The sequence below is a fragment of the Symphalangus syndactylus genome, chromosome 15 (assembly GCF_028878055.3).
Source record: "Symphalangus syndactylus isolate Jambi chromosome 15, NHGRI_mSymSyn1-v2.1_pri, whole genome shotgun sequence".
In the NCBI taxonomy this organism is placed as follows: Eukaryota; Metazoa; Chordata; class Mammalia; order Primates; family Hylobatidae; genus Symphalangus; species Symphalangus syndactylus.
The window spans coordinates 6,202,465-6,225,613 of record NC_072437.2 but is presented as its reverse complement, the minus strand read 5'-3'; the positions used below and the strand labels follow the sequence as shown (position 1 = coordinate 6,225,613).

The following is a 23,149-nucleotide window of genomic DNA, read 5'->3' as shown; positions in this document are numbered from 1 at the left end:
CAATAATGATAATATGTCTTGGCATAAGCAAGCTGTGTGTTAATAAAATATTCTTGACACTGAGCAACACCTGTAAGCATTGTAAATTATCCAGAGGCAGTTGTTTTTTTCACACATCACTGTAGGAAGCTTTTCCTCATTCATCTTACGGGCCCTCACTCACTGCGTTCCAGCCAGACTAGGTTTCTTTGCATTCCCTGAATGCCCTGGGCCTTCTCCCACCCCCACTCCCTCCCCTATCCACTGGGCCAACCCATCCTCCAGTTCCATTTTGGCGTCCCTTTGAGGACCGCCACTGTGGCCTCCACAGGCGTCAAGCCTGTGTTCGCAGGGCCCTCCACAATCTGCACTCCGTCACCCGCTGCTGGCAGAACACTGGCACAGAAGACCAAAGCACATGTGAATGAGTCAATCAGAAGAACAACTTGTACTAGAAAGTGCTTTCCCAAATTTGACATCAAAATTGAGAGCAGTGAACACTTTCATGGCTCATGACAAAGTTCATATCCACCTAACACAAAATGAGGGCATTATTCAGTTAATTTGATACATTAAAAAGATAATCAGATAACCAGCTAGAGATTACAACATTTCTGAATTGGCTGTTACCCTCACGTCGACGGGGCTGGGCCCGTGTCTGTGGACAGCAGTCTTTGAGAAGCTGCAGCGGGAGCCTGTGCAGGATGACTAGTGTTGCTGTGTCCTGGGGTGGTGGGACAGGATGCTAGGAAGAAAAGGCGTCCGGCACTTCGGGATGCTCTGTCCAGCTGGTTCAGCTTGCTTCCCGTAGCCTTCCAGTCCTTTTACTGCAGTTTCAGGAGGTGATGCTGGGGACGGCGGGACTGGCAGATCCCTCTCCAGCCTTCCCTTCACCCCGCAAAGCTTCCCCGCACTGGCAGAACTCCATCACTGCCACCCAGAGGGCATTGTCTCTGAAGAGGCAGTGAGAGTGGGGAAGCTGCAAACTCCAGGCCGATGTTCTTGGTGTCCCCACAGCCTGCTTTTGCCTTAAATCCCCAGGTGTACTCACGAATGGGTACAACACCCAAGAGGCCGTTGTCAGCTCAGGGACTTGGTTTTAGTTGAGGCTTTGGGACCTTGCTTAGGTAAGTTAGCCTTGCTGGATCTTACTTTCCACACCAGTAAGTACCACAAAGCTTAACATTTATAAGCCCACAGAAAGCCTCAATTTTAATTGACATTTACTTATCAATCATTTTTTACCTGGATGGAGGTTAATTCAAAGGAAGGGTATTAACCCAGAAGGTTTTTCTTTTTAAGAGTGTTATTGTGGTGCTCATGTCCCGGCGGGGAAGCTCTGAGCTTCCTCTGCCCCATTCTGCAGGCGACGCTTATGGCCCCTGTCTGTGGGGTCCAGGTGGACCCGGACGGGTCTCGAAGGCAGCGCTGGAGCAGACTTGCAGCCGCAGGGTGTGGAGAAACGCAAGACAGGTTGAGATTTGATGTTTGGATAGATGTTAATTCCAAACTTGAGAACTGTCTTTGTAAAATGACAATAAAGACGTATCTGCCAATCATTGACTTCTTAATCACTGCCCTCGCTCTTTCAAAGCCTCAACATTTTGCAGTTTCAGCCAACAGAATTCTCTAACTTTGTAAACCGCTCTCCTGTGGCGACAATACCACCTCACTCTAATCAGTGAGAAGGGTGATGGTTCTCTCTTCCTTTCAGAGTAATTTGAATTCTTGAGAAACCACTTGGCATGTTTAATATTCTGGTCATACTGAAAATCCAAGTCTTGTTTTCCTGACCGTATTTCAGGAACTAGTTTAAGGAAGGAATTATCTTTTAAAATCACAAAACAAAGATTTTTACACACTCAATTTCACAAAACTCAGTATTGCAGAATTGCAAACATGCTCTGTGACTCAGTCTCAAGCGCTTAACTTCCCCCTTGTAGTAACTTTAGAGGGTCCTGAAATTTTATCTTCTTTAACAAGGGCAAATACTGGGAGACAATGTAAGGGGAGGAAAATAAACAGAATGTCTTCTGTTAGACAAGCCAGCCTCAGGCATGTGCACATTTGGCAGAGTTCTAATTTTGTTTGCTAACCTCCGATCACGACCTGAAATGGGTCTCTGCAGGATATCAAGGTGTCAGCAGCGCTGTGCTCCCGGAGCATCTAGGTGAGAATCCTGTCCCTGGCCTTTCCCAGCTTCAGGAGGCCACCTGCACTCCCAGCTCGCTCACCCTCCCTCTCTCCTTTCTTTCTTTCTTTCCTTCCTTCCTTCTTTCCTTCCTTCCTTCCTTCCTTCCTTCCTTCCTTCCTTCCTTCCTTCCTTCCTTCCTTCCTTCCTTCCACCATCTTCAAAGCCAGCAGAGTAGCGTCTTCCAATCTCTCTGACTCTGACCCCCCTGCCTCGCTCTTTCACTTGTAAGAACTCTTGTGATTACATCACACCCACCCACATAACCCATCTTAACTTAATCACTCCTTGCAAAGTCCATTTTGTCATGTGAGGTAATACACAATATTTATGAGCACTATCAGTTTAACCAATTAGTAAGTGTGGTAGAGGAAATACAGTGATGGAATGTTTAACCTGAGGAAAGAAAAATAGCTCAGAGCAGTCTGAACTATTTGAAGGATGCAAAATGTATCAGGACATGAGTGTGGGACTAACTTCAGTCACTCTGCTCCCCATGCCACAGGGGCAATTGTTTAAGGCATTTTGTTCCTGACTGCTGTGTCACCTGTTATTTTCATGTTTCTGGAGTCTGTGAGACAAAGAAAAATGAATAGTCAATCAATAGCTTATGTTGTTTTAATGTAAATTTTTGATAAACAACTCAGGAACCTCCCTTTCTTTCCTCCTTAACTGCCCCCCCGCCCCAGGTACCTGCTGCTGGTCGGGTGCATACTCAGGGAACTCCAATCTGTGCTCCCAGGCGGTCATCCTCAGGGCTTGTGCTCAAATAAACTCCATGCTAACTCGTATTTTCTGAATCTTTCTATCTAAGGTTGACAAACCTAAGGGGCATCATTCTAAAATCAGTAAACATGATTTTGCTGTAGGCTATTACAGGTATAGAAGGGAAGAAAATCTAACCAAATATAGAGATTCCAGGTCATTCTATTAGAACGTGATATGGTTTGGATCTGTCCCCACCAAAGCTCACGTGGAATTATAATCCCCACTGCTGGAGGTGGGGCTGGTGGGAGGTGACTGGATCACGTGGGTGGAGTTCTCATGAATGGTTTAGCATCATCCCCCACTTGGGACTGTCTAGTGAGTGAGTTCTTGTGAAGCCTGGTTGTGAAAAGTGCGTGGCACCTGCCCCCTCTCTCTTTCTCTTGTTCTGGCCAGGTAAGTTGTGTCTGCTTTCCCTTCGTCTTGCGCCATGATTGTAAGTTTCCTGAGACCTGCACAGAAGCAGAAGCAGCTATGCTTCCTGTACAGCCTGCAGAACAGTAAACCAATTAAACCTTTTTTCTTATAAATTACCCAGTCTCAGGTGTTTCTTTTTATCTTTTTTTGTGTGTGTGTGACGGAGTTTCACTCTTGTTGCCCAGGCTGGAGTGCAGTGGTGCAATCTTGGCTCACTGCAACCTCCGCCTCCGGGGTTCAAGTGACTGTCCTGCCTCAGCCTCCCGAGTAGCTGGGACTACAGGCGTCTGCCACCACACCCAGCTAATTTTTTGTATTTTTAGTAGAGATGAGGTTTCAGTATGTTGCCCAGGCTGGTCTTGATCTCCTGACCTCACATGATCCACCTGCCTCGGACTCCCAAAGTGCTGGGATTAAAGGAATGAGCCACCCGGCCTGGCCTCAGGTGTTTCTTTATAGGAATGTGAGAACAGGCTAATACAGAAAATTGGTACTGAAAAGTGGGGCATTTGTATAAAGATACCTGAAAATGTGGAAATAACTTTGGAACTGAGTAATGGGCAGAGGTTGGAAGAATGTGGGGGGCTCAGAAGAAGACAAGAAGATGGAGGAAAATTTGGAACTCCCTAGAGACTTGTTAAATTGTTGTGACCCAAATGCTGATAGTGATATGGAGAGATGGGCAGGCTGGCAAGGTCTCAGATAGAGATGAGAAACTTACTGGGAACTGAAGCAAAGGTCACTTTTGCTATGCATTAGCAAAGAACCTGGCAGCATTGTGTCCCTGCTCGAGGGATCTCTGGAACTTTGAACTTGAGAGTGATGAGTTAGGGTATCTGGCAGAGGACTCCTAAAAGTGATTTCTGTTAAATCTCACCCTGGCAATATTAATTACAAATTTACCTCCCAGGTACAAAACAAGGACAAGATGAGCTCAGTCACTCTTCTGCCTACCCTGATACGGCCTACATAACTCTCTCCTCCCTCCTGTCAGATGTTTGCCTCATCTTATGTAAATTGTTGGTTTACTGAGCACTAATCACAGTGTCACTGCGGACCCCTCCCTTTTTTTCCTCCTGCTTGCCATCTCCTCCTAAACACCCAGTCCCCATAACCCTATTTGGATGGCACAGTTGATGCTTCTGTGGCTTGCGTTTTTCCTGGGCCCATCCTCAGACCTCTCCTGATGGAGACATTTGCCTCAGTCACTCATTTTTGGTTAACGAGGAATCTCATTAAATGAATAGAAGTCATTGAAAATACGCCTTAAACACACCTCACCACATGCCTGCTCCAAGTTAATGAGCAGAGTTGATTACTGCCCGCCTGCAGGAGTGGGAAAGGAGGAGGAAAAGGAAACATACAGGGGGACAAATTTTTAAACCAACTTCAAAATATTACCCAGTCATATATGTATACACACACATAGAAAATTACACGGCAGATTACTCACAGTAGCGTGAGAGAATTTTTGAGTGGGTAGGATTCTTTACAGCAAGTTTTATTTTTTTGCTTCTTTGAATGTTTTTTCTTTTTTAGGTTTTTATATTTACAAAAGTTATATTTACTTTTTAAAAGTGTCAACCTGAATAATGAGATTCAGAAATATGACTACATGTAGTGTGTGTTTGAGCACAGAGCCTGAGAATGGCCACCTGGACAAATGGGGTCAGCGTTTCCAAGTGGAGAAGCTCATATTTCACTTACCAGGTGGAGACAGAAGCTCCAGCATGATCACCACAGTTCTCATATGAGACCAGGGGCACACGCCGCAGTGGTTCCATTGGTTAGGGATCTCTGTATTTGAAGGAAGATTGCGTTATGACTCCATGAGGAGGGGTAGTGATCTGAGGGGGTCTTATCTCCGGTGCCATTTGGTCTTTATTGTTTACAGGGAAAAAGGCAGAAGTTGCAGCTGTGTGTGGCATGACCTAGGCTGCATAGCCACATTCCCCTCAAGGCTCAGCTTAAAGTTCCAACAGCTTTAAGTTTAAATTATTTTAAGTTTGAATGATTTAATTTCACAAAAGGTTTAATATATGCACATGGACTGAAATTCAAAAGCACAAAAAGATGTCTAAGGAAGTACGTCTCCCACTTCTACCATCTCTCATCTTCCAGCACTCCTTCCAGAAGGCCTTGCGCTACGCCGGTTTTCTCATTTTTCCTTCCAGGGACAGTTTAGGGATTTTTCTACCTATCATTAAACTCGCATTTTACTCAAATGCAGGCATATGATAAACACGATCCTATACTTGCTTTTTCCCACATACTATATCTTGAAGATTGTTCAATGTCCACGCAAAGCTGCCTGTTCTTTTGAACAGCCACCGAGTATTCCATTACGTGAGTGTATCATGACCTATTTACTCAGTTCCATACTTGATGGGTCTTTAAATTGTCTGCAATCTTTTGCTATTACAAACGAAGCCACAAGTCATTTTGCACACATGCAAAAATGCAAATCCATGGTATATTTCCCAAAATAAAAATCGTTAGGTTTAACAGCACGAACACCTTTAAATTTGGAAGATATTCCAACTCATTCATCCTAGAGAGTATACCAATACCACTCACAAAACTTGAGGGTGCCTGCTTCCCCACATTCCTGCTAGCAGTGTCATCAACCTTTGTGATCTTCGTTAACATATGAAAAGCGGTACCGTACTGTAATTTTAATTTTTATTGTGAATTAAGTTGGGCTTTCTTTCGTATGTTAAAATCTATTTGCATTTCTTTCCCTGTGAATTGTTTTTTGCCTGTCTATCTCCTGAGCCATTGGTCTCTTCCCACTGACTTATTATATATATGTAAAGAGAATACTGGCTCTACATTATAAGGAAATTCCCATTTTGTGATAGGTTTCAAATTTTTCCCTAGGTTGTCTTTTGACTTCATTTGCTGTTTGTGCACACAATTTTTTTTTTTTTTTTTTTTTGGTAATGAGAGTGCGTTGCTCTTATTTTTAAAATGTTGACTACATTCTGGGGAAGAAAGGCTCAGCAGCCACCTGCTTTTTTGCCCGGGTGGGTGGTCCGGCCCCGAGCCCTCCTGACTCTCTCGCCAATGCCCAGAGAGAGACCGCGCTCTCGCCCCAAGGCAACCAGAAGCCCACGTGCCAGGAGAGGCATCGGAACCAACAACTCAGGTCCGTTTTCCCGCGCCAGATGGGACTCGTTTGCTGGGGACTTCCGGGGGCGGGGCCTGGCTGGAGCGGAAGAGCCTGGGCGGTGCACGGGGTCCGGGTGGGGGTGTGAGTGCGGGTGTGGGTGGGGGTCTGCGGCCTTCGAGTCCTGGGGCGGCGGGCACGGGCACGGGCACGGGGCGGGGCGCTTAGCGGGCAGGAGGCGCGCGCCTGGCGGCGGAGTGCGGCGTGAGGCCGGGCCCGCGCGGCCATGAACCTAGAGCGGCTGCGGAAGCGCGTCCGGCAGTACCTCGACCAGGTGGGCGGCCCCGACTCGGGGCGCGGGTTGCGGGGCCCAGGCCTCGCCGGGTCTTTTTCCGCGCGGCGTGGGGCTGGGGTGACTGCCGTCGGGGCTCTTGGTGGGGAAGGGCTGGGCCAGCCCTGGGCCTTCATCTGGGGCCAGCAGCGTTGTCTCCGCCTCACCCCGAAGGGAGCGGTCCCTGCAGCTGGGAGGGGCACAGCCCGGGGAGTGGAGGCCCCCGAGCGCAGGGGGCGCCTCAGCGGGGTCTGAGCCTCGTTCTGCACCTGGCGCGGAGGAGGTGCCCAGGAAACACTGACTACTCAGTGCAAGTTGAAGGACAATATTTGGAGGAAAGTTGCAGGGCTAGCTAATAAGACATTTTTGAGAGGTTTAGTTGTAATTTTTATTGGGCTGAATTTAAGTGAATAAAGATGTGAAGAAGCCTGTTGTCTCAAATCAATACTTTAAAAATTCTCGTTAACTATGTGTTTTCTGCACTACCTTTGAGTGAATAGCAGAGAGCGTTTAAGGAAAGAAGTGTCTTCGAGAATCAGCAGCATCAGTTTTATCTATAATGTCGTTTATTTTTTGTTGAAATGCTTGCTCTTTCAGGAAATTGGAAAGAAAGGGAAAGAAAAGCCATGGTAATGCAGAGTTTTCGGAATTGGGTGCTAAATGACGTGGCCAAATGTTTGCAGTCCATTTGGAAGGCTGTGTTTTTATTTACCATGAGTCAGTTGAATTCAGTGTTTTCTGATCACTTTTTCTTCGGTGCAGAGACGTAGTGAGGAATATGACAGGCCTGGTTTCCAGCCAGAGACACCGGTATTGAGCATATTTGTAACCATCCCGTTGGCATTCCTCCTGCCTCGGGCTGGCAGCAGTGGTCGTGGCTTGCCTTCAGGGGAACTGAGGCAGAGACTGTAGAAGACTGAGAACCGAGGAGCAGAACAGGGACTAAAGCTAGCCGTAGGTCACTGTGGGTGGCTCTCATTGTCCGCTCCTTCATTTTTGTTAGACTTGGAGGAGGTGAGTTCTTCCCCATGTTTAGTGAAGCTTAGTTAATTTATGCGTGTGTGTTTTTAAACTTGAGTGTTATTAAAACTGCAACTGTGTTATATGAGGTATTTGAGTATAGTGTTCTATGTTCTAAATTTCACTTTGGGATTCATTAACAGCTCGTTGAAAGTGTTATATAAATCACACAAGAATTGTTAATGACTAGCTTTTGGTGTTTCACTTGCATTTTACTTGTAGTTTCACGATACAGTTCTACAGTGTATGAGTTTTAAAAAATTACCTTCATGAGTTGTATATACAAAGATATTACAGGAATATTTGTATTGTGACACTGAACTAAAATTTACCCTACGTGAGATGTAAGATAGAGATGTAGCAAATTGTTGTCTTGAGATGTAGATTTATTACATAGAATTATAATAATATTAGATACCTGTTTAAGACTATTAAAATAACAGGGCAGTTACCACTTTTTTTTTTTTTTTTTTTGGTATGCAGCAACAGTATCAAAGTGCTCTATTTTGGGCAGATAAAGTAGCTTCACTCTCTCATGGTAAGTGACAAAATGCTAATTGGTTTTCTGATTAATCTCAAATTTTTTTCTATTCGCCTTGTACCTCTGACCACTTATGTGAATTTTTCCCTCCAGAGGAACCCCAGGACATCTATTGGTTGGCTCAATGTCTTTACCTGACAGCACAATATCACAGAGCTGCCCATGCACTTCGGTCACGAAAACTGGACAAAGTAAGTGATGGTATGAACTTTAAAGCTCTTCAGAGCTTTAAAAAAAATGTCATTAGTGGCCGGGCGCGGTGGCTCACACCTGTAATCCCCGCACTTTGGAAAGCCAAGGCGGGTGGATCATGAGGTCAGGAGCTCAAGACCAAGATGGTGAAACCCCATCTCCGCTAAAAATACAAAAATTAGCCAGACGTGGTGGCAGGCACCTGTAATCCCAGCTGCTCGGGAGGCTGAGGCAGAGAATTACTTGAACCTGGGAGGTGGAGGTTGCAGTGAGCTGAGATTGCGCATTGCACTCCAGCCTGGACAACAGAGCAAGACTCCATCTCAAAAAAAAAAATGTCATTAGGGTTTTAGGTGTATATTCCATTTATGTTGAAATTATTTAAATTGATGCAATTTTTCTTTGTTTTTGTTTTTTTGAGGTCTCTCTGTGTCACCCAGCAGTGCAGTGGGATGATCGTGGCTCACTGTAGCCTCAGACTCCTGGGTTCAAGTGATCCTTCTGCCTCAGCCTCCCTAATAGCTGGAACTACAAGTGCATGCCACCACACCCAGCTAATTTTTAACTTTTTTTCCTAGAGACAGGGCCTCACTATGTTGCCCAGGCTGGTCTTCAACTCCTGGTCTCAAGCAATCCTCCCGCCTTGGTCTCCCAAAGTGCCGGGATTATAGATGTCAGTCATCACAATAGGCCCAATTTTTTTTAGTGAAAGTGAAGGGAAAATGTCTTATACATAATCTGTCACCTTCTTTTTCCCCCGTCTCCCATCTAGTCTCTAAATTCTGAAGACTGTTTTCTAAACAGCTCTGGAATCATGGATATTCCTCTTCCTCCCCACTCGTACGTGTCAGGCCTTTGATTTTTTGTCTGTTCTGTTACAGCCTCTCTTCTTGTCTCTTTTCCCCAGTAACAGTTTCTCTCTTCTCACCTTCCCTGTAACAAGTTCGTCTTGTGAACTATTACAGGAGTGAGTAGTCTTTAAAACACGGATGTGGTTATATTCCCACAAAGTCATTCAGTGACTTCACATTAGCTGCAGGATAAAGTCAGATGCATCAGTAGGTCTGTGAGGCCCTCCATGTTTTCTCTCCAGTCTGCGTCTAGTCCACCACCATCAATACCCGGAGCATGTGCTCCAGTCATGTGGAGCTGCTGTGAGCTCCTTGGACACCCAGCAGTTATTCACACTCAGTGCTTGAAGTGGAGCTGCTGCCATCTCCTTGGACGCCCAGCAGTTATTCACACTCAGTGCCTGAAATGGAGCTACTGCAGGCTCCTTGGACGCCTAGCAGTTATTCACACTCAGTGCTTGAAGTGGAGCTGCTGCGAGCTCCTTGGACGCCCAGCAGTTATTCATAATCAGTGCCTGAAATGGAGCTGCTGCGATCTCCTTGGACGCCCAGCAGTTATTCATACTCAGTGCTTGAAGTGGAGCTGCTGCGATCTCCTTTGACGCCCAGCAGTTATTCACACTCAGTGCTTGAAGTGGAGCTGCTGCGAGCTCCTTGGATGCCCAGCAGTTATTCATACTCAGTGCCTGAAATGGAGCTGCTGCGATCTCCTTGGACGTCCAGCAGTTATTCACACTCAGTGCTTGAAGTGGAGCTGCTGCGAACTCCTCGGACGCCCAGCAGTTATTCACACTCAGTGCTTGAAGTGGAGCTGCTGTGAGCTCCTTGGACGCCCAGCAGTTATTCAGTCAGTGCTTGAAGTGGAACTGCTGTGAACTCCTTGGATGCCCAGCAGTTATTCACACTTAGTGCTTGAAGTGGAGCTGCTGTGAGCTCCTTGGACGCCCAGCAGTTATTCACACTTAGTGCTTGAAGAGCTGCCCAGTGCTCCACTCCTCTGCCTGACCACTTACTTGCTGCCTCACTTACTCCCTCTCCTGCAGATGTTTCCTTCTCCACTTGGCTGATGCTTTCTGTGGCCCCCTTTCGTCATGCTTACCTGTTGTGCTTAGTTCACATCTCCCCTACCGTAACCTCCTGGGGCAGGGCCTTACTGCTTTTTGAATCCTTGGTGCCTAGTAAACAGTAGGTTCATAATAAATGTGGTTTAACAAGACTGGATTTTTTTTTTTTAACTGCAAGAGTAAAAGCAGAAATTATGAAATGAGTTCAATTTTATGCTTATGGCTTTCTTTGAAAGTGAAGATACATATCATTTTGACCACTACTTAAACAAATTAATTTCTTTCCTAGTTGTATGAAGCATGTCGTTACCTTGCAGCTAGGTGCCATGTAAGTATGCTCACAATTTCATTTTTATTTGGTTAAATGAGTGTTACGCATCCCTTACGTATGTGTGAGAATTTTAGTGATGGAGCTTAGCAGGTTAGTAAAGTATTTCGTGAGGAAGTGTTCCTTTCCTTAGTATTGTTTGCTGTAAAATACTGATTCTTTGTTTACTAAAAGCTGACATACATGAAGAAAATTCTACTTTAGACATTTCACATTTAAATAATGGACATAATATATATTATCCTTTAAAAATCTGGATCATATGTGTAGTGTTAGAAATCGTGGGTGATGAGTGGCATTTCTGTTTTCCACATAGTATGCTGCAAAAGAGCACCAGCAGGCCCTTGATATTCTTGATATGGAAGAGCCAATCAACAAGAGATTATTTGAAAAATACTTGAAGGATGAAAGTGGCTTCAAAGATCCCTCCAGCGACTGGGAAATGTCACAGTCTTCAGTAAGTAGTACTGTTAGCACACCTCAGTAACGGCAGCGAGAATTGCCCTCATTACATGGCAGAAACACATTATCTTCTTTTACTTGAGTATTACTATATTAAAACAATTGTGGTTGCCAATTTGTTTAATTTGCCCACCAAAACCAAAAAAGATTCTGAGACATTTCTGAGCCCTCAGTTGGAAGCTGTAATTGTATCCGCAGATGCGTGCATCCAAAATAGGCTGGCTTGAAACTTCCTTTTCATATTTGATGCCTTAAGCTACTCCCTAAAAGTGGAATAATTTTTCTCCTCCTTTCTGTGTTTCAACAGTGTTTTGGACCTACACCAAGAAACTTTGATTAGCATACATTGTTTCTTTCTAGGAAATGGTTTTGTGTTCTGTTTGCTTCAAAGTACATTGCTATGTAATTGTGTATATTTCAGTTTGTGTACTTCATATCTCCATGAAATTGCACATTTCTTGCTGGCAGACATTATATAATAACTTATTAAGTGACATTTACAGATCACTAATCTGGATTTTTTTTAAAAAAATAAAAACTTATTGAGGTATAATTTATATGCCATGCAGTTCACCCATTTAAACTGTATGGTTTGATTCCTTTTAGTATATTCACAGAGCTTTGCAAACCTCACCATGGTCAATTTTAGAATATTTTTATTATTCAGAAAGAATCCCTGTAAGTCTTACCTGACCCACCAATTTCTCTTTCTTCCCACATCTTTTTTTTTTTTTTTTTAAATTAAGACAGGGTCTTCGCTTTGTTGTCCAGGCTGGAGTACAGTGGCACAATCACAGCTCGCTGCAGCCTCAACCTCCCAAGCTCAAGTGTTTCTCCCACCTCAGCCTTCCGAGTAGCTGGGACTACAAGCACATGCCACCACAGTTGGCTAAATTTTTTTTTTTTTTTTTTTTTTGAGACGGAGTCTTGCTCTGTCGCCCAGGCTGGAGTGCAGTGGCGCGATCTCGGCTCACTGCAAGCTCCACCTCCCAGGTTCACGCCATTCTCCTGCCTCAGCCTCCCGAGTAGCTGGGACTACAGGCGCCCGCCACCATGCCCAGCTAATTTTTTGCTATTTTAGTAGAGACAGGGTTTCACTGTGTTAGCCAGGATGGTCTCGATATCCTTACCTCGTGATCCGCCCAGCCTTGGCCTCCCAAGGTGCTGGGATTACAGGCGTGAGCCACCGTGCCCGGCACAGTTGGCTAAATTTTTTAAAAATGTTTTGTAGAGACAGGGTCTCACTGTGTTGCCCAGGATGGTCTCAAACTCCTGGGCTCAAGTGATCCTCCTGCCTTAGTTTCCCAAAGTGTTGGGATTACAGTCATGAGCCACTGCACCTGGCCCATTTATTCTTTATATTTTTGGTAGAACTTTATTACTTGACTTTTCACCTTAGATAGTTATTTTTAAGCATAAAAGAATATTACACATTCTAGGTTTTTTTTTTTTTTTTTTCTGGCCACTCATTAATGTATGTGTTGGCAAGCAGATTCTTCTGTTAAGAAATGCATTTATGAGAGTGCGTGGTACAGTCATTATTTTGGGACCTCTTATCCATTAACTTATCTGCTACGAAATGTGTGATTTATTTGTAATGCATTATTATTTATTTTGTGAAATTACATTTTTAAAAAACAACTAGGATATTGCTTAGACTCTCGTAATTCATTATTTTTTCTAAAATTTTACTTTACGAATCTTCTTCATATCCTTAATGATATTAGCTGCCTGTTGCTGGATCATCTTTAAATTCAGTTACGGGTTTGAGGTCTAGAGTCTAGAATGTGCATCAGATTTCCACATCTCAGTGTTTGTGGTAGTCCTGAGATGGCTGTTGAACGCCTTACTATGTGCTAGCACCACAGAGATGGTAGCATCTCTAGACCTCACAGACTTGTGTAAGTTAGATAGTGTTTTTATCTTTTTACAGATGAGGAAAGGAAATGGAGGCCAAGAGAGGTTCAATCACTTGTCCGAGGTTACAAGTAAGTGGCAGAGCTGGGATTTGAACTCAGGTCTGTCCCACCCCAGCAGGCCATTGTGCTGACTGCTCTGACCACTCTGCTGCATTGCTGCCAGTTTCTGCTCATTAAGAGCCTTTTAAGGGGTGTCTACCTATCACACTGTCAGTCTTGGAGTTTTATACACATGCACACACACTCTGTTTGCCGTCTCTAAATCACTGCACTGTTTTGGACAAAACAGGTAGTGAACCTAGTAACCGTGACATGTACTTTTGTTATAAAGATGTGTTGGAACAGAGCAGTTGGAGCCCAGGAAAGATGAATTGAAGAAGCTTTGCTGTGCATTTTTTGTGTGTGTTTTTATTTATGCCTTGACATTTGTGATTAACTAAATCCTTTTAAATGCAATAAAAACTTCTCAGCATTCAAATACACAATTCTCTATCAAAAGTTAAGTTTAAGGGCCAGGCATGGTGGCTCATGCCTGTAATCTCAGCACTTCGGGAGGCCAAAGTGGGAGGATCACTTGAGGCCAGGAGTTTGAGAGCAGCCGAGGCAACATAGCAAGATTGTCTGTACAAAAAATTTTAAAAAGTAACTGTTGGTGGTGGTGTGCACCTGTAATCCCAGCTACTCAGGAGGCTGAGGCAGGAGGGTCATTTGAGATCATAGGAGTTCAAGGCTGCAGTGAGTTACGATCGCACCACTGAACTCCAGCCTGGGAGACAGAGTGAGACTCTGCCTCTAAGGGAAAAAAAAAAAAAAAAGTTGTTTAAAAGTACTGACTTAATATGTGACTCATCATTTTTCCAACAGATAAAGAGTTCTATTTGTCTTCTACGCGGGAAAATCTATGATGCTCTAGATAACCGAACCCTGGCTACCTACAGCTACAAAGAAGCTTTGAAGCTTGATGTCTACTGTTTTGAAGCATTTGATCTTTTAACGTCACACCACATGTTGACAGCACAAGAAGGTTTGGAAACTCAGGTGTTTTATGTTTAGCAAAATTAATGTTGTTTGGATTTTTTGCCTCTGAAATCTTCTAAGTCAACAACAGGCCACATACAGGTTTAAATAGACCTACTCACTTTCTTAATGTCTTCAAATGTAAAGCACATTGCAGAATGCAGTATTGTATGGTGCCTTGTGCTGTCCGAATATAGGGATTGTGATAGGAAGAGGCCATCTTTTTGAGAAGTGACTGAGATAGTATAAACCAGGATTTCAGTATCTCATTCAGTGATTCTCAGCCATGTTGCTCTTTAAATCCTTGGGAAGACTGAGAAACATCCATGTCCAGTTCCCAACTCCAGAGCAGATGATTTAAAGCTCCCAGGCGATCCTAATGTACCACAGGCACTGAGCATCAGTCCAGGTATGTTGGCAGTGATGTGAGGTGCGTAAACAAGGGAAACAGAAGATAGAGTGGTTGAATTGATGGGATTCTAACATATTTTAGCCTAGTGCAGTGGTTCTCAACCAACCAGAGTGATTTTGCCACCCCCCGCGCCGGGAACATTTGGCAATATCTGGAGACGTTTGTCACAGTTTAGGGGCAGGGAGGGAGGTTGAGAGGTTGCTGCTGATATCTAGTGGCTAGCGGCCAGAGGTCCTGCTTAGCACCTGCAGTGCACAGACTCCCCTGTCCCCAGCAGAGGAAGAGCCACACAGTCAGGAGTGTGGGGGCTGGTGGTTCTTAGGTGACAAGAGCCACCTGGGGACCTGCCTCAGCCCTGAAAGAGTAGCCTCCACCCACCAGATGATTCCCATCTTCAGGCCTGGAGCCACTGTGTCAGCTTCTGTTGCACATTTTGATCTTCTTAAATTCTCTTTTGAGTTTGATTTACTTAGACCAAGAACTGTAGAATCATATTTTTAGTTGTTGGCTTTTTCCCCTCTATAAATATTATGAGGATATTCTTTTTTTCTCACCATTTTTAAGAAAAAGAACTTCTTGAATCACTACCTCTTAGCAAGCTGTGTAATGAAGAACAGGAATTGCTGCGTTTTCTATTTGAGAACAAATTGAAAAAAGTAAGTAAAACCAAAGAGTTAGCATTTGCTTTATGTAAATATCTTATTCCATTAAATTTGGCATCTAGTCTTGTATTAAGTTTTCGAAACTAAAACTTTTTAAATTTAGCACATTTTTAAGAATAGAGTGTTTAAGATACATAAGATTCCAAAAAAAAAAGCATCCAAAAATACCTGTCTTCCTCTGAAAGACTCCTTACACTAAAAGATTGAATTACCAAGTAAATGTAAATGGAATGGTGTTGCATGGAAATGAAGATTTTTTTGTTATGCTTCCTGAATGTTTACTTTGAGAAATATGTCCCACTATGGAACTCTGTGATAAAATTGAGAATGGAATTAAACTTACTGAGAGGAGTACTTATAAAACCTAAAGTTACAAGTTTTCAGAGGCTCACATTTGTTCTTGTAAATGTTTTAACCACTTGGGCCAAACACAAATGGAATCCGCATTTTATTTTGTTTTTGCTCATTGAGTTTATGTTTACATTTCTGTGTTTCAGTATAATAAGCCTAGTGAGACGGTCATCCCTGAGTCTGTAGATGGCTTGCAAGAGAATCTGGATGTGGTCGTGTCTTTAGCTGAGAGGCATTATTATAACTGTGATTTTAAGATGTGCTACAAGCTTACTTCTGTGTAAGTATATCCATCTATTTTTCCGTGGGGCCGTGGAGTTCACTCCATCTTACCTAGGTGATTCACGGACGTGCTGTCTGAATAATCTTGAACTAGATGATAATTTAAGTTATCTTTACCATTTGTAGAGCACTGAGCAGGGTGCTGTCTTAAAAGAGCAATTTACAGACTTGAATTTGTGCATATTTGTAGATTTATTACATTAACTTGGGAGGGATATACATGTGCTCTTACTGATCTTGATAATTTGCAAGTTTGAAAATTCCATTTTGGCACATTGTTTTGTAAAATTCATTCTCAATTAGAGACTCACACTATAGATGCTAGGTGTTTAATATGCCGCACTTAGTAGCTAAGCCGTCTCCCACACGTGTCAGTTTTCCAGTGTACCTAACTTAAGCTTTAGCTAAATGACATGTACTATTTTTTGTAGATCTTGGTTTGGTTTAAAATCCTTGAAATTACAAAAATTTTAATTGGCAAATACACGTAACCTACTTATTAGGTTGGTGCAAAAGTAATTGCAGTTTTTGCTGTTGAACGTAGTGGTAAAACTGCAATTATTTTTGCACCAACCTAATAGTATTTCCTATTGGTTTTGATTCTTTTAAATAATTGGCCTACTTTTTTTATGTATTACAATTCTGTTGACTTAAATGTATGTGATAATGTTTATTTCTTTCAAATAAACCAGAATTTTTTCTTTCATTTGTAACTTAATTATGGCCTTAACCGAATCAACCTGAAGATAATGGAGTGAAGAAAGTGAAGTGTTATAACCCACAGCATCATATGTGATACCGTAATGACTGTCTACACATAGCCGATTGTCATGAGTGCTGTCACCTACTGTTTTGGGGGTAGTAATGTGTCACTTTAACTTTCAGAGTAATGGAGAAAGATCCTTTCCATGCAAGTTGTTTACCTGTACATATAGGGACGCTTGTAGAGCTGAATAAAGCCAATGGTAAGACTTTTTTTTTAATTAAAGTAATTCTTAGACATAAAACAAATTTTTTCTGTAACGTGAAATTTTGTCTCTGAAATTCCGGATAGTTGAGATTGCAGGTAACAACATAATGGAACCCTACTATAAAAGTAACAACTGGGGAGGAAATGTTTAGGAAAGTAGCAAATGGCCAATTTTGTTTTCCCATCAGAACAATTAGTTCTTTATCGCTGCTTCCTACTACCTTTTCTCAAATATCATTTATGTTTCAAGATTTGTTAGCTTTAAATTGTTGGGTTACAGTTCTGCCTCCCCCCCTCCCTTTTTTTTTTGTAAATTCCACTGGAAATCTGATATGGTAAGAGTTGATAACTACTTAGAAATTGGAGAGGAGCAGATTGTTTGCTCATGTTTTCCGTATTTTTAACATTTGACATTTAGTTGTGTTTGGGGATGCATTTGTCCTTAAATTTTTCTAAACTGAATGGTGAGCTCTGTCAGGAAGGAAAACCCTCACCAAATCCCTGATGCTCAGAGTGTGGTCCGTGGACCAGCAACATCGCATTTGTGGAAGCTGGTTGGAAATGCAGCATCTCCAGCTGCCTTGATGTACTGAATCCCAAGTCTGCATGCAGGAAACGTCATCTTGAAATGCCAGGATTTACACATTTATCAAGATTAAATAGTATCATTGATCTGATAAACTTGAAAGTTTGTTCAACCAAGTTGGTTGTGGGTGGTTATGATGGTCCATAATGGGCCCTTGGTGTGACAGGCATGCGCTTCTGAGAGAGGTGAGGTGCTTTGCTGTATCCTCTGCAGTATTCGTTAAGTGCTGTCTTAGGGGGTGTCTGTTCCCACCTTGCCCACCGTGTGTCCTTCATCTAACTCTCCAGTTAGTTAATTTTGTATCTAGAAGGAAAGACAAGTAAGAAATCATTGCTGTAAGAACAGAATTCTATGATTGTGAAGAGTTATAATGAAATCATGTCTTAAATTACATGTGATATGAACAATTGTTCTTTTTCTGCTTTTTCCTGAACAGAACTTTTCTATCTTTCTCATAAACTGGTGGATTTATATCCTAGTAATCCTGTAAGTAATACAACTTTTAGTCTTAGGTTTTTTTTTTTACCTGTACTTTAAGAAAATGCTTAACTCGTATTTAGACAATAGCTTAAGTTCAAGCAAATGATGTTTTATTAAAGTGTTGCAACAGAATCTCCTAGGGTTTAACGTACTTACAAAGCAGCATGAACTTTTCAACCCATGAAGGTATTTTTTAATTATACCAAAGCAAAAAGGGTTTTAAACCCTTTTTTCTGATTATAGAAGTTATACATGCTTATTTTAAAATACTTAGCATATAGCAATATACTGACATGACAGTCACGCCTCCCTTTCCTAAGAAATGCGGATAATTGGTAGCTTTCTCACATTGCACATGTAAGACAACCTATTGAATTGTGTACTGATTCCAAACTGTCATGGATTGGAATGGAGAACTAGGAATGGAAAATGGAATCAGGGACTGCATCTTTAAAGACAAAATCGGGAATCAGGGTGTAAGACTCAGACAAGATAAGAATTTGCACCCTATCCTAGTGTGAAACCAGAGCAAGAGAAAACCAGCTAAATAGTCAGAACTCGGTCAGAGAGCAAGGAAGAGCCAGGGTCAGCCTGGGGGAGATGAGCAGTGCAGGGGAGTCAGGACTCCCAGGCTGGTTTTTGAAACAGGGACTCCTCAGGGGCCTTATCTTGGGTAGACGCCTCCTTGAGAGAGCCATGGAGTGTCTGCCCTCTTCTCCTCTTGGACCTTAGTAGACTGTGTTAGAGAAATGTCTAACTTAACTAGAATATGTGATAAGGAACATCTAGTATACCCTCTGTCTATCCTAATTTGTTGTAGATTCCAATTAGATATTCCAATTCCAATCTTTGTTTATGGTAAATTTTGAACTTTTTAGGTGTCTTGGTTTGCAGTGGGATGTTACTATCTCATGGTTGGTCATAAAAATGAACATGCCAGAAGATATCTCAGGTATGAATTTATTTTCTTCCTCTCTAGTTAACCTATAAAATTGATGTCTTGCTCATAAGCTTTCAAGTAGTAGTGAGTACTTTAAAAGCAATGTGAAAGAATAAATGTTTTTCTTTTTTTCTTCCTTTCCTTTCTCTCTTTCTTTCTTTCCTTTTCTTTTCCATGTCGCCTCCCCTCCCCTCTCTCTCGAGAAGTTCTCACTCTGTTGCCCAGACTAGAGTGCAGTGGTGCAATAATAGCTCACCTCAAACTCAAATGATCCTCTTGCTCAGCCTCCCGAGTAGCTGGGACTACAGGCACCACCATGCCTAGCTGATTTAAACATTTTTTTTTTTTTTAGTAGAGACGAATCTCACTGTGTTGCCTAGGCTGGTCTTGAACTCCTGGCCTCAAGCAGTCCTCCTGCTTCGGCCTCCGAAAGTGTTGAGATTACAGGCATGAGCCACCATGCCTGGCTGAATATATGTTTTCTTCAAGTGGTTTGTTCTTTGTAAGATGCCATGGGGAGAGAGAGAAAAAAAAAAATCAGTGATGTAGACCTTATTCTCAAGGAACCTGTATATTTTATTTATAAATGAGAATAAATGGCCAGGCATGGTGGCTCACACCTGTAATGCCAGCACTTTGGGAGCTCAATGCAGGTGGATCACCTGAGGTCAGGAGTTCAAGACCAGCCTGACTAACATGGTGAAACTCTGTCTCTGCTAAAGATACAAAAAATTAGCCGGACGTGGTAGTGAGCATCTGCATCCCAGCTACTTGGGAGGCTCAGACAGGAGAATCGCTTGAACCTGGAAAGTGGAGGTTGCAGTGAGCTGATATCACACCATTGCACTCCAGTCTGGGCAACAAGAGCAAAATTCTGTCTCAAAAAAATAATAATAATTAAAAACTAATAGAATAAATATGAAACAATAGAGAATGATGTAGTTTGAAAGTTTCTGTCTTTCACTTACAGAGATCCTGTTAACCTTTTACTTTTAGGATTTCTTTTATTAATAGTTGTGAAATTACACAAAACTTTATGTAAAATTGGGGTCACTAAATGTGACTGTAAAACAGAATTCTTAGCAGGGTGAACTGGTTCATATAATGATTTGCTGTGGTTTTAACTTAAGGAAAGCCATGCAGCCTAGTGAAGCTATTTAACCAGTATTATTCAAGTTTAGAAAAATGTCAAGTATGTGAAGAATTAATTACTTAAACTCTGTAAATATTCTAATTTCTGTGGTTTCTTCTGTGCGAACAAAACAGAATTGATCTCTGACGGAAAGAGCATAAACTTTGGAGTCAAATTTGAATTCTAATCCAAGTTCTGTGACTTACCAACTGAAATTCCTTGGGAAAGTTAATTTCTCCTGCTCTGTCTTTCTTTAAGAATGGGAATGTCAGCCAGGCGTGGTGGCTCACGCCTGTAATCCCAACACTTTGGGAGGCTGAGACAGGCGGATTACCTTAGGTCAGGAGTTCGAGACCAGCCTGGCCAACATGGTGAAAGTCTGTCTCTACTAAAAATAAAAAAATCAGCTGGGCATAGTGGCATGCACCCATAATCCCAGCTACTCGGGAGGCTGAGGGAGGAGAATTGTTTGAGTCCAGGAGACGGAAGTTGTAGTGAGCTGAGATTGCACCACTGCACTCCAGCCTGGCCGACAGAGTGAGACTCTGTCTCAAAAAAAAAAAAAAAGGGAGTGGGGGTGGGGGAGATGTCATACTCATATACCAGGATTGTTAGGAAGACTGATGCCACGAAAGTACCCTGTACTAGGAAGAAACTAGAATGTTCCCTGCTTGTTGTATGTTCAGCATTTTAGAACTTCTACATAGAAAGATGATTAGTATTGTAAAAGTTATTTTGAACTATGCTGCTTTGATCTAGTATGCAATTCAGTGATGGACTCTTATCAGTGGTCCCCAACATTTTTGGCACCAGGGACTGTTTTGTGGAAGCCCCCCCTCCTGGGGTGGGGGGACTGGTTTCATAATGATTCAAGCGCATTACATTTATTGTGTACTTTTTTCTATTATTATTACATTGTAACATATAATGAAATAATTATACAACTCACTATAATGAAGAATCAGTAGGAGCCCTGAGCTTGTTTTCCTGCAACTAGGTGGTCCTATCTGGGAGAGGTGGGAGACAGCGACAGGTCATCAGGCATTAGATTCTCATAAGGAGTGCGCCACCTAGATCCCTCACGTGTGCAATTAACAATAGGGTTTGCGCACTTACGAGAACCTAATGCTGCCTCTGATCTGACAGGAGGCAGAGCTGAGGCGGAAATGCAAGTGAAGGGGAGTGGCTGTAAATACAGATTAAGCTTTTTTTTTTTTTTTCCAAATGGCAAGTTCTTTCTTGACATATGAAGCTTTACTCACCTGCCTGCCACTCACCTCCTACTGTGCCGCCTGGTTCCTAATAGGCCCGGGACTGATACCAGTCCGTGGCCCAGGGGTTGGGGACCTCTGCTCTACATGAAACAGGTAACATTTGGATAAAAGAAAACTTAAGATACAAGGAAGTAGAGTATCACCCCGTAAGTTTTCCATGTTTTGTGATATGTTCTCTTTATTCCTTGTGGTTTAATTATACAGTGTTCACTGTATACAATTATTCACTGATATATATGAGTCCAGTCCCTGTAACCAGGGTACATCTGTTGACCACCATCTGTAGGATATCGCTTAATCCCTCAAGCCTCGGTATACCTGTCTTTAAAATATAAATGAATTTATCTTGCAAGTTATTAGGATGAGAGGACATATCTACTAGGTTACAAAACGGAGCTCCTGGATTAAGTAGTATCTGTAAGTTCTATTTAGAGTGCTAATGGGTTTTGCTACGGTACATAAAAAGCTGTGGATCTCCTAAAATTTCCTAAAATTTTGCTATACTATTAGACAGTTTTAGTTCAAATGAATCAACACAAATGTTACATTAGTGTTTAATATGTTGACAGTTCATTTATTTACTAAATAGATGTTAATGTTTTTGAGGCCATCTCCTTATATAAAATTAACAATTTAAGAATAAATACTAGCCGGGCACAGTGGCTCATGCCTGTAATCCCAGTGACTCAAGAGGCTGAGGCAGGAGGATCACTTGAGCCCAGGATTTTGAGGCTGCAGTGAGCTATGATCATACCACTACATTCCAGCCGCCAGCGACACAGCAAGACTCTGTCTCTAAAAATAAAAAAGAATAAATAGGCCAGGTGCAGTGGCTCATGCCTGTAATCCCAGCACTTTGGGAGGCCAAGGTGGGTGGATCACCTGAGGTCAGGAGTTCAAGACCAGCCTTACCAACATGGTGAAACCCCATCTCTACTGTAAATACAAAATTAGCCGGGAATGGTGGCGAGTGCCTGTAATCCCAGCTACTCGGGAGGTTGAGGCAGGGGAATTGCTTGATATCGGGAGGCGGAGGCTGCAGTGAGCCAAGATCGCACCACTGCACTCCAGCCTGGGCGACAAAGTGAGACTTTGTTTCAAAAAAAAAAAAAAAAAAAGAATAAATATTATATTACTTAAATTAACTCTTTTGTTTTAGCAAAGCCACAACACTTGAGAAAACCTACGGACCCGCATGGATAGCCTATGGACATTCATTTGCAGTGGAGAGTGAGCATGACCAAGCAATGGCTGCTTACTTCACAGCAGCACAGCTGATGAAAGGGTACGGCAGAGCACTCATCAGACTCCATGAAGGGGTGTTTCTCCTAATAGAAATGAAATTTCTGTTACTATTACTGCTATTTCGTTGCTAAACTAAACACGAACATTTTACTTGCCTTTTAATCTAGTTGCTTGTGATTGTAAAATAACTATGAAAGTGGAGGGGAGAGAAACTGGTGTAATGCATTTGCCTAGCAGTTGATTCCAACCAGTGCAAGAAGGAACCAGGAAATTAGGCCAGTGGAGAGAGGAGTTCTGGAAGCCCTTCTTCTTGATTTCAACCAGTGCAAGAAGGAACCAGGAAATTAGGCCAGTGCAGGAGATGAGTTCTGGAAGCCCTTCTTCACATGCTCATGCAAGAATAAAAATATTCACGAGCAAAATTATTACATCTTATCTATTACCAAAAGGTATTTGATGTGGCTTAGTGGTAGGTGCAGGACTGTATTTGCCAATATTCTAGATTTATATCAATATTAAATGTATTGAAACTAAGAGTGTGTTACTTTGAGGAGCAGAGTATTGCTATTCACATTGACTGTTTGGTCTCACCATCGGTTACAACTTACAGGGTTGGTTTGTGTGGACTG

General features: G+C 42.5%; 1 protein-coding gene across 7 annotated transcripts in view; it reads left to right on the top strand.

The window, feature by feature from the left end:
• Positions 1-6,551: 6,551 nt before the first annotated feature.
• The window catches only part of CDC16 (cell division cycle 16), a 40,178-nt gene continuing 23,580 nt past the window's right edge, over positions 6,552-23,149 (top strand). For 2 of the 7 annotated variants that reach the window (XM_055245011.2, XM_055245010.2), the window contains exons 1-12: positions 6,552-6,795; positions 8,296-8,350; positions 8,447-8,544; positions 10,750-10,788; positions 11,105-11,245; positions 14,034-14,193; positions 15,163-15,254; positions 15,758-15,891; positions 16,779-16,858; positions 17,886-17,935; positions 18,808-18,881; positions 22,435-22,560. In XM_055245011.2, the coding sequence (XP_055100986.1) occupies positions 6,748-6,795; positions 8,296-8,350; positions 8,447-8,544; positions 10,750-10,788; positions 11,105-11,245; positions 14,034-14,193; positions 15,163-15,254; positions 15,758-15,891; positions 16,779-16,858; positions 17,886-17,935; positions 18,808-18,881; positions 22,435-22,560 (1,097 nt within the window). In that variant the 5' untranslated portion in view covers positions 6,552-6,747. Of the gene's footprint in view, positions 6,796-7,235; positions 7,807-8,295; positions 8,351-8,446; positions 8,545-10,749; positions 10,789-11,104; positions 11,246-14,033; positions 14,194-15,162; positions 15,255-15,757; positions 15,892-16,778; positions 16,859-17,885; positions 17,936-18,807; positions 18,882-22,434; positions 22,561-23,149 lie in introns of those variants that run through there. The other 5 variants (XM_063618527.1, XM_063618526.1, XM_055245013.2 and 2 more) reach the window with 4 other exon arrangements.